General features: G+C 42.8%; 1 protein-coding gene across 1 annotated transcript in view; it reads right to left on the bottom strand.

Moving 5' to 3' along the window:
* Window positions 1–258: 258 nt before the first annotated feature.
* Window positions 259–11202, bottom strand: part of PASK (PAS domain containing serine/threonine kinase) — a 19882-nt gene continuing 8938 nt past the window's right edge. Inside the window, exons 9-17 of the mRNA XM_009709152.1 lie at window positions 9663–10546; window positions 8814–8995; window positions 6749–6916; window positions 5847–5972; window positions 5056–5190; window positions 3351–3550; window positions 1723–1856; window positions 585–731; window positions 259–377 (exon numbers count right to left, since the gene is read on the bottom strand). Of these exons, the coding sequence (XP_009707454.1) occupies window positions 259–377; window positions 585–731; window positions 1723–1856; window positions 3351–3550; window positions 5056–5190; window positions 5847–5972; window positions 6749–6916; window positions 8814–8995; window positions 9663–10546 (2095 nt within the window). The remainder of the gene's footprint in view (window positions 378–584; window positions 732–1722; window positions 1857–3350; window positions 3551–5055; window positions 5191–5846; window positions 5973–6748; window positions 6917–8813; window positions 8996–9662; window positions 10547–11202) is intronic.

Here is an 11202-nt window from a genome sequence, read left to right as displayed (position 1 = left end):
AAAACAGATCCTGTATAAGAACAATACTAACTGCTTATTAGCAAGGAGCTTTTCTAGGGGAATCGTGCTCAGGCTCAAGGTACAACTTTCTACAAGAGAGAAGCGCTTACAAGTAATTAATGTTGGTTCTTGAGCGACGGTAGGCATCCTGCGGTAAGGGAGTTACCGTTCCACGAGGAGGGACCTGCGCTGCGGAGAGGGACAGCAGCAACGGTCCAGGCCCGAGCCCTGGTGCTCCACAGCCGCCGGTTCTTCCCGTCAGGGATCGGCACACTCGCCGTCGGGAGCGTTTGAGCCTGGCTTGCCCTCTGCACGAGGAGCTGGGAGCCCATCTCCACGCGTGCACTCGCCAGAACCGTTTCTGAATCTGCCGCTTTCTAGGGAGAAAGACAAACAGCGAGGGGTGAACCGTAGGTCCCGCTGGCCAACAGGCACGTCTTCAAACGGAGCACGTCCGGGTATCAGCGGGTGACCTTCTGGTGAGAAGTACCTCGCTAACCGCAGCTCAGCCTTCTCTTAAGAACCACTCCTGCGTGCCTGACGGGCCGCGGGTGGAGGAGAAAGCCTTCGGAACGCCGCCTCACCTGTCTCAGCAGAGACATAGACCTCCTCCCAGGTATAATCACCCAGGTTCACAGGCTGCTTCAGCCAACCGTCCTCTGCCAACATTGCCAGAGTCATGCGCTGCTCGGGAAGAGGGTGCAAGAGCCCAGCCATGAGATTCGTGAGACCTGGGAAGAAACAGCAGTAAGAGGAAGGGCTCAGGCTGGATTTTAGGCATGCTAAGAATGCAAGATATGGTTTATATCCAAAGAATGCAGATTTTTTGATTACAGATCCTCCCCGTTAATCCTTTGTGCAGTACTGCTCTACCACAGCCTTAGTCACACGTGCTTGGCTCTGGGAAGGCCCCCGAGATTTCCAGGTTGTGAAAACAGAGAACGGAGCGCAGAGTTACAACACCGAGGAGGGCAGAAGCAGAAACAAATGCCACAGAGGCAACCCTGACTCACTGTTTCCCAGCCCAGCCTTGTCCCACAGTCACCCCACGTTCGATCTGCGACTAAAGGGGCGTTCAGGGAAAGCTTCCAGAATTTACCAGTCAGCACCCTGAAGCCAAATAACCACAGTGCTCCTAAGGACCCCAGAGAACTTGTTGGTGAAGATTTCTTTAGCAATTCGTTTTCTTTACCCCCAACAGAAAAAAAGGCCAATGTATTTCTCCTGTGAGGTCAAGCCATACAATTCATTGGGAAATTATAAATTAACACATTATCATCCAACCCAAAAGTGACATTGCGTTGATCGGCAATAGTTCAAGTGAGGTAAAACTTGCGTTACAGTTACGTGAGTGCCATGTTACTGATCTTAAAGTCATCCGCTAGAGTGACCTCTCCCATCAGGCACTATTTATTCTGGTTTTCTCAGGTATAAACCTCACTGAAGCTTGACAAGCTGATAGGTTGAGTCATAATAAATAGGAGGCCTGGAATTTGAAACGAATAAAATAGAGGGCAGATAGCTGTATTCATCGTGGGCATGAAGAACTGCAGAACTTACCTGAAAAGGATACCACTGATACCTCTGCTTCAGTAAGCAGCTTTTAAAATCATTGCAGAGCACATTTGGAAGCATTTTTCCAGTCTTCCCCTTAATTTCAGGAGAAGAAATACTGCTCATACTTTCTCTGCTCCTTTAGAAAAGCAAAATAGGAAATATCACCTTTTGAGACATGCCAAGGAGGATTCAGGACAGCTGCCATGGCCTCCTCCAGCTCACAGAAGGGATTCTCTCCGAATACCAGTGTATAAAGGGTGACACCAAGTGACCACATCTCCAGCTCAGGGCCGTGGTACCTAGGCGGAGATAAAACATGCCCAAACTCAGATTGCAAATACATAATTGTGTGTGAAAGACAGTAAAAAGAAAAAAAGGCAGTCGATAGCCGTTGTTTCCAATTTTTATTTTAACATAGGAAGTTTGTGAGAATTCTAATCAGGTTCTCACATGTGTTTTTTAGAAGTCTGTATTATCCTTCTCCATGAAAAGAAAACCAAGCAAAGAACGGCCAACCAGTTTGCGTGGATGAGCATGTATAACCTGCGCTCAGACTTCCATATGTGTAAGCTGGTGACCAGAGAACTTCAGCCTCCTCCTCCTTCACCGTGAGCCAAAACTATCAAGTAAATATTTCGACGGAAAATCAGCCACTTCACTGGAATCCCATTTACCTCCTCCCATCCCTTTCCAAGTTATTTGGAAATAAGTATTAACTCTCTAGATCCCATCTGAGAAAAAGGGACAGTTTCTTCACTCAATAACAGGCTGAATTCCCAGGGCACCACTGCTTCATCCTCCATCTCATTCCCAGCAGGGATTGCCTCTCCTCCTTGCACTGCTTCTCCCCCCGCCCCCATTCCCCATTTAGAGGAGCTGCCTGAAGGTCCCATGAAAACAGCTGTGAAATGAGAGCGAGACAACCCACTTGCACATACAATTACTGTTTACCGCCTTGCGAAGGTAAGGCTTCCCTCCAGGAGTGGGTGTGAGACTGCCAGCCTGCAGGTAAAGACTGCTCAGAGAAGGAGAGAGTAGAGAAGAGACAGCTAAGATTTGGGCAGCACTTCCAAGATGGCAGCAAGGGAAGAATCCTTGAGTCCAGAGGAGCACAAAAATCCAACAGGTTGATGAACAAGGATCAAACTGCAAAAATTCATACAGGGAAGCAAGTGGGAAGGAAGGGAACAGACGAGAGGAGAGTGGGAGTAGCACAAAACACAGACACGGCAACGGGCAGACGCTGTACAGCAGGACTCGTTTATGCCACCTCTCTAAAAGAGCAGCTTTTGGAAGATAGGCGTCAGCATGTTCATACGTAGGTATGAAGAGAAGGTTAGCAAGCTGAGGTACGTAGTAGGAAAGATCAAGGAAAAAGGACTCATTCAAGTCACCACACAACTCATCCAGACTCTCCTACCAGGCTGGAAATTAAAATCATAGGCTTGTTCTCGAACTCAGCTCTGCAGTAGGACAGACATTAGTACAAGACTTTGCAAAACATCTGACCAGAATCAGAAAGCCTATCAACAGACTGAGTCAGAAACAACTTTGTATGTATTCAAGCCTTTACAAATAATTTCTGTCACTGCAGCGCCCTACTTCATATGCATTCAAACCTTTACAAGTAATTTCTGCCACTGCAGCGCCCTAAATCTCACTGCAGTTTTCTGTAGTTAGATATTCTGGTAGAGTACCAATGGCAAAGCAGCTTGGCTTCTCTATCCCAGCCCTGCATGCACATTTTTTTTGGTGTGACAGACACAAAAATTACTTTTCAGAGGGTGACATACGGTTTGCCAGACAGCACTTCTGGTGAGCAGTATTCAATTGTCCCACAGAAGGTATAAAACAGTTTGCCGGGTTCCAGGTAGGCAGCTGAACCGAAGTCCACTAATTTAATTGTGAAATCTTCAGCAATGACAATGTTTTCATCCTTGATGTCTCTGTGAAGGATGTTTCTACAGTGGAGATACCCAACAGCTGATACAAGCTGAAAGAGGAGGAAAGAACTGGGTGTTACTACACAGAGGTCTCCTTCTGGATAATCAACGTGGCATCACAGAGTTCCGATAGCCGCACTTTGGCTTGTTTTGACAGTATATAAACAAGATACAGATCCTAATTTAGGTAACTGGAAAGGAACTCAGGCATGCCTGTCACCAGAGCTGCAGTGGGTGTTACAATGCTCTTGGGAGAGAGACTTAAAAAGGCCTTTGCTCGCTTTCCTCTCACAAATCTGCGGGAAGATGGCATGCCATAGTCACGATGTGCTTGTGGTTTTTTTTGGTTACAAGCATCAGAGCTTACTGTTACAATCTTGCAGGTTACTCTATTTTTATCCCAGCTTCATTTGGAGGGTCCTCTGATTTCCTAAGAAGGATATTACTGTGTGCCTCCAATACTGCAGGATGACAAAGCATTTAAGAGTGAAGTTTGGTATAAATAATACAGTCACTCCTAAATTCCGTTCTTCTTTCTGCACGATTCATGCTATAGTGCCGTAATTAAGAATAGCATCAGAATTATATCACCTTGGAGACAATTGTGATCCCTATCACGACACATGTGAGCAAGAAAAGCAGATGGGTGAGGGAGAAAAGTTTCTATTTATAACACAAAGCTCCCTCTGCAGAGAAATACTGTACAGGTCTGAAGTAACAAAGCACCCCTATGAACTCAAGGTTGGTTTAGGAAAAGGGCTTATTCGTCAGATGTCTAAAGAGACTGCAGACTGCAATTTTTGACTGTACGCTGCACGGCAGACACAGAGAAGGTGCATCACTTTGACTTCCATCAGGACCCCAGGCGAGGGGAGTGTGGATGCAGCGGTGGGTTATCACATGCAAAGTAATTCTTGCATACCTTAGAGCAAGGAATTCACTCTAAAACACAAGAGCGGGAATTACTTGGGGACCGCTGTTGCAGTTAACTCAATGAACAAAGGACAATTCAGCTCTCAGGCAAGCTCCTGACTCACAGTAAACTCCCTTGAGTTATTTTGTGTTATGCCACGTTAAAATCCAAGATCATTTCTTGATTTAAAACTCCTTAAAAAAGAGGAGAGCCCTTTACCCCCATTACCAATCTAAAACATGCATTGATCTAAGTGAAAGTGTGGCTTTTAGCGCCCTTTCCTCCTCCCACAGAGGAGACGTGACTGCTACAGGAACGGGCATCCTGACGACGGCAGGGTGTGCTGCTATAATCACAGCCAAGAGGCAATGGCTCTATAGGAAACCCTCATATGAAGCAAAGTCCTGTAAAGGTTTCTTTGTTACAGGTTTCTAAGTAAACCTTAAAAAGGTTTCTGCAGGTTCAGTTAGCTAGAAATCAGCCCTACAGAATAATGAAGAAAAATTCTGCAGGTATTGAGCATGACTCTGATTCAGCATGCCTGCTGATTAGCCAGTAGTTCTGTTCAGGGGAATAGGGTCCTGGTTCTTATATTACCCAAATCGTACCTGCGTGTAGCAGCTGTAGGTTCCCAGCTCTCACCTGTCTGAATATATAGCTCGCTAACGGCTCATCCAAGTTGGGCCGATTGTCAATGAACGTAAAGAGATCCAGACCAGATCCATGCTTCTCCATCACCAGCTGGAAGAAGCGATCATTTTCAAATACATCCAGCACCTATAAATAACAGACTTTTTTAATTATGTCCTTCATCCTCAAATTGCCTTTTTTTTTAAAGAAAAAAAACTAAAAAACAAACAACAAACACTGCTCTCCTCTTGGAGATTTAATCAACGTATATTATAATCTTTGAAGTCTAATTTCACTGGGGACAAATGTTTCTTGAAAAGAGAGCATACTTAAAATTGAGAGCAGAATTAAAACCGAGCTGAATTCTCTCTCTGGAAGGAAAAAAGAAAAACAAACCACAAAACCAAAACAAAAACGAAGAACCCCAAAACAAAGAAAAGGACTCAAGACATATATCCAGATTATTTACTGAACTAGTACATGTTCAGATGTAATATCACACTTCCAAGATATGCATCCTGTCACCTTGAAATAATGTACAGACTTTTTTTTTTTTCTGTTAAGGGTCACTCCTCCAGATCTAGGCTTACATCAATTGTTGGGGGTAAAAGTGTCGAAGGAAGCGATAGTCTGCTGTGGCATACCCTCCAATACAAAGCAGGATAGGTAGGTTCCTTTCTTTCCTCAAAAGGCAGATTTAATACAGGACACTTCCTCAGTCCTGAAGAGGAACACGAGACACCAAGTATTCAAGGGAACCACCTGATGCAGTTCAAACTGCCTTCACTCCGAGTCCACTGTACCTTAATGATACTGGGGTGCTGCAGCTTCAACAGGATTGCAATTTCTTGAGTAACTCTCCCCAGATCAGGATCATCTACCCAGCAGTCCTCCAGCACCCTCTCCTTCCAGATGAACTTGATGACAACCTACACAGACAACAGCATTCAGCATCACCTGCAAAAGTATGGCTTTAAGTGTTTGGTAAGTTAATTTCCAGGAAAAATGTTAGTGAATCATATTACTAGAAGAACAGAAGTAACCTAATGTACACTGCTTATAGTATCTTTAAGCATATTTAAACTAATTTAGTCCTAGAAGCCAAATGATGCACAGAAATGGAATATATTTATTTTCTTTTTGCTGATGCTCTGAATTCCAAAGGCTTTGACAGGCCAGCTCTCTTATCAACCCAATTAGAGCAGTGGTGACTTCTGGCATAGGTGCAACATGGAGGGAAATGAGCACTTAATGTCCATGCAGAGAAACACCAGAGCTTGCCTCTCAACATCCAAAATAATTCTGCTGATAAAGAGGAGGGTCCCATAACCTCAACATGCCAACTCCACATTCTCGAGTCGTGGCACAATGAAGACTTTGAAGTTTGTCATTCTCTTTAGTAACGGAAGACTAAAACCTGTAATTCTATTAGGCTTAATGTATGCTTCTTTCAACAGGTTAAATTAGCTATATGGTCAGTCTCATTCTGTGCCTGTTGTCTCAGGTAACATTCGTACACTGCATCAACGCAAAGATTTTGCTGTCCTGTTTCCATGAGGTTAGCGATTTCAGATTTCTGTTTAAACTGTTTAAAATACCAAATAGCAGCTTTTAGTCAGGTAGTGTTGACTGAATATGAACACTCTAACCTTTCAGTTTTCATCCTAAATAATTATTGCAATGAGATCTAAAAGAAATAGTTAACCTCCTGGTGATCTTTCTTGCTCCTGGCAGTCCAGACAAAGCCAAAAGATCCTTTGCCAATAAGACGAAGAGTGTTGTAATTTTTTGCATATTCTCCCTCACATGCCTTTAATCCTTCAAGCTCTTCAGCTCTTTGGGAATTCTCAAATAGTGAAGTTAATCTGATGGCCTAGGCACAGATGAAAAAAAAAAATATAGCAAGAAAAAAAAAAAAAAGAGCAAGCCACAGAATCATGTTTATAAAATTAAGTAAATACTGAAAAGAAAGTACATATCTGCAAGAATAGCCAAGAGGAGTGATCTTTGTTTTTGATAGCAAGAACTGTATGTTGATGTGACCATCACCATACCAGACAAGTTAAGTCAGCAGTCAGCTCTTGGCAGCTACCAATAATGCTTAATTCAGAGAAAGGTAAAGAAAACAGAAGCATATGCACCTTCGATGCTCACACAAAATTCCCTATGCAAGTAGGAAAACAAATTAATTGTAGTCTATCACCAAATGACAGTTTTATTTGATGAGTAAAAAGTAGGTTACTTTCAATGTTGTAATTTCTCCAGGTAAGTGTATTCTACACGGACAGAACTAAAAAGGTGCTGCTTTAAGCCCTGTCTATAAATCTGGCAATTTCTATTTGCCTCAGTAACCTAAAAAGAATTAGTATATAATCACTAGTGTCTACCAAACTTTCTGGTAAGACAGCATTTTCATTCTGTAGGTTGGCCTCTTAGCAGACATGAAGAGCAAACAAGTTCAAGGCATACCCTCTGAAATTTTAACACCCCAGTAAAGACACGTTGCATGCCTTCCTGCCAAGCCCTGCAATGCTGCCTGAGAAATTAAACACAAAGGAAGTTTTTCTTGTTCTGAGGGTAGGACTTGGGGTTGTCTCAGCAATTATTAGGTTTCTCCACCAAAGATGGCATCTAAAATGCACGATAAGGGAACATCTTTATGACACACACAGTATTTCGTACTGAGAGGAAACACAACAAATCTCACGGGGATGTTTGTTTCCAATAGTGAAATTTGGAGTTATACATGAAATGATCAGAACTGCTTATATTTTGACACATATGTAGATGTACACGGAAGGCAATTTTCTAAAAGGGAAACAAGAGCCACCTTATTACTCGGGTCTCAAAGGTCTCAAAAAAAATATCCCAAATAGCCAGTTTTGCCCACAGCCAAGCTTTTCACTCAAATATCTACTTCATCACCCAGCTCACTGATTAAAAGGTGCAGCAGGGGAGGGAAACTACAGGTCTAATCTGCAGCACATTTCAATGAACAGCAGCTGCTTACAGTCTCCTGTAGTTTGGAACTGTCACTGCTATACATGTTACACATGTGATATCTAAATATGTCTGTACTTCTCTGTTAAGGTCATCATAAAATCCAGCTACGTAAAGATCTAGGGAATGCATGCATTTATTCAAGGGATCTAGAAGATCACCATTACCTATTTCAATTGATCAAAGATGCTATTTTCCTCTACAGCCTTGGTCAAAGTACGGTCAGTTTTACATCCCACTACTAACCAAAAAAGCACCTGGTGATCTGTGCCTACTGTTCAGCTACGCGGCGTTAGCTTTCTGTACCCATCCCAAATGCAGCATCTCAGGAGGCCGCTAAAAACTGCACTTTTCTTTTGTTGACACTAGTCAGTCAATGAAAGTCTTCAGCCTAGTATTTCCTTTTTTAGTAATGTTGTGTCATTGGTGCCAGTGTGATTACATTGATTTAAAAATTAATCTTACCACACTGGTGCAAACTTCTATTGTAAATGTACTTGAACCAACCTAAGAACAAATTTAAAATGAGGTGCTTTCACTGTTCAGACTGGAAAGGTAACTACACTAAGCCAAACACACAGTACCAGAAATGTTACAAAGTAGCAATCTGAAGCAGTTCTTTTGACAAAAAATAGGGAAACAAAGAAACAGCAACATCCACTCACCACCTCATGACATTATTTTCATTTGAAAAAAACCTTTTTGACTTCAGCTTAACAGTCAAATCAGGAGTGAAATGCTCAATATTATACAATGGTAGGATTTCTTACTTCTCCAAGACTATTTGTAGAAAGATCAGCAATAGATTGGGCAGAGCTTGCTAGACTGGAGAGCAAAAGCTGAGTCTTTGCTCTGGCTTCCTTCTGGCTCTGTAGAAGGTCTTTCACCACCCAGACACAGAAGAGTATGGCAGGATCCTGCAGTTCTACACGTTTCACTTCAAAGAGTACACCTGTAGAAACAGGCGAGGAAGTCAAAATGGTAGAAGGAAACTTTGGCATTGAATGAGACCACAGGCATTTGAGGACAAAATTCTGAGCTCTTAACAAAGTGAATTACTCCATGATTTGTTTGAGGAACACCTACACGGTAAGGAATCATCGGAGGGGCTGACAACAGCACAGCTATTCTGGAGGTACTTGGCAGCCACCTCTATAGTTCCCACTCCGTGGCAGAAACTTTTGTCAGTGTCCAATTGCAATTATTAATTTCACTTCATTATTTTAAATTACCTAAAAATGAGGATTTTATACAACAAGACACTGAATCCAGCTGAAGGAGTGAACATATTCCATTACACAACTTAAATACAAGTTTTACAATGAAATATTTTCTGTTCAGAAAAAGTTATCAGGTTCGAATCTTTTAATTGTGTTTTAAGAATATTTCTGACTATTCAGTCTCGATTAATTTCTTAGTAACTTTGTATTTTATACCACCTGCTTTTCTAATACTCTCTGAGTAGACTTAAATACCATTTTTTCTTCTAGATGCTAGAGCTTCTTCCTTCCTCTCCACTGTGAGCTTCTAACCAGAACTGTCTGCCTTCTGCAAAAAAGTGGCTGAAAAAGGACACCCCGATAAGAGTTTTGGTAAGGGGAGGAATAGGTTTAACTTACTAAATTGTGAACCATCTCTGTGACAGCAATTCCCAGTGTAGCTGCCTTCCAGAATCTCCAAGGTCAAAGGAGCTGCTGGATTCAGCTTTCCTTCTTCTTTTACTGGGGTCGATGTAACTTTTATCTCCATATTTTGCTGCTCATGCAACTGAGGGTCTTCTTCAGGACTACCTTTACTTTCCAGTGGGTTTCTGCTGATGTCGTCCCCCACAGTCTCTGCAAGAGTTTCAGGCTTCTCAAGAAATGCTTTGGAGGATTCTTCAGAGTTTTCTAAATGCCTTTGGGAGGCCAGCCACCCAGAACCATCTTCTACAGCAACACCATTCAACAGCTGTTTTTTCTGCCCTGTTGAAAAGGCAGTGTTTTTCTGAGTTAACGTATTGCCTCCAGCTGAGTCCACTGCACTAGAGGAGGATGCTCCTACAAGAGCTGCAGTAATACCAAAACAATCATCGGAGTTCCCCTTGACGCCAATATTCAGACCCAGTACCTCAAGACCAGAGCAAATACAGTTCAGCTCAGTGTCTGATTCTTTAACACCTTCAGAGGTTGTGGCAACTCCTGGTGCAGAAGCACTGCAACCCGTTGTATTTCCTGAGCAAACATCAGAGATAGTATTTCTTCCATTTGCAAAGAAGGATGAAGCATCATCTAGCAGGCAGTTTTCAATGACAATGTGCTCAAGGCTGGAATGTTTTGCATCACACATCAAGTTTGTTTTTGACCACTGCCCTGTAACCATGTGGCTTTGAAAGTCTTGTCTGCAGTCTGGTGTTGTCCCAGACCACGGCTCATCTATTGTTAGTGTTCCAAGTGAGTAACAACTAACATCAGAAGGCGGCTTAATTGGGCCATAGGATGCGGTACCCAGATTGTCTTCTAGCCTAGAAGAAACAGGCAACCAGGCAACATTTACTGAAGCAGTTTGTCCCCAGGCACCAGTGGAGTGCTGATGCTTCAGCATTTCATATGGTGACCTACAGATCTGCTGACAATTTACTTCCTTGAGGTCTTGATGATGAACTTGTAACTGGTTAGGCAAGGTACTCGTCTCACTTACGTATCGAGTCTCAGATGCACCAGGTACTGCACTATCACTGCTTCTTACTGGGATCTTCGTGTTCTGACCTAAATCTAACTGTTCTGAATCAGATGATGTGGGAGAGAGCCTTGCAGAGAGCATCTTTTGAGAATTATTCAATCCTGCTCTTTCCACTGTTCTATACTGTTCCACTGCTCTGATTCTCTCAAGCCAGGTTTCAGGGTGAGGCTCTGTATGGTGGGCTGACAGCCCGTCAGTAACAACGCTGTCTTCACTGCAAGGATTCAAAGTTATTAGTGATATCATGATGACAAAAGAATGAGAAACCCATCATACTCTATACTACCCACTCTTCCATCACTACGGTCACTATTTAAAACCTGCACCGATTGGTTTATTTTTAAGTTTAAAAGAAAAAGGCAGAAAGCTGTTGCCACAGGCATCCAAAATCCTAACAAATTCCACCTTGACCAAAGAAGAGCAGGTATATTTGAATGG

The sequence above is a fragment of the Cariama cristata genome, unplaced genomic scaffold, assembly GCF_000690535.1.
Source record: "Cariama cristata isolate BGI_N322 unplaced genomic scaffold, ASM69053v1 scaffold32101, whole genome shotgun sequence".
Taxonomy (NCBI): Eukaryota; Metazoa; Chordata; class Aves; order Cariamiformes; family Cariamidae; genus Cariama; species Cariama cristata.
The sequence above is the reverse complement of the archived record's forward strand: the minus strand, read 5'-3'. Positions and strand labels throughout refer to the sequence as shown.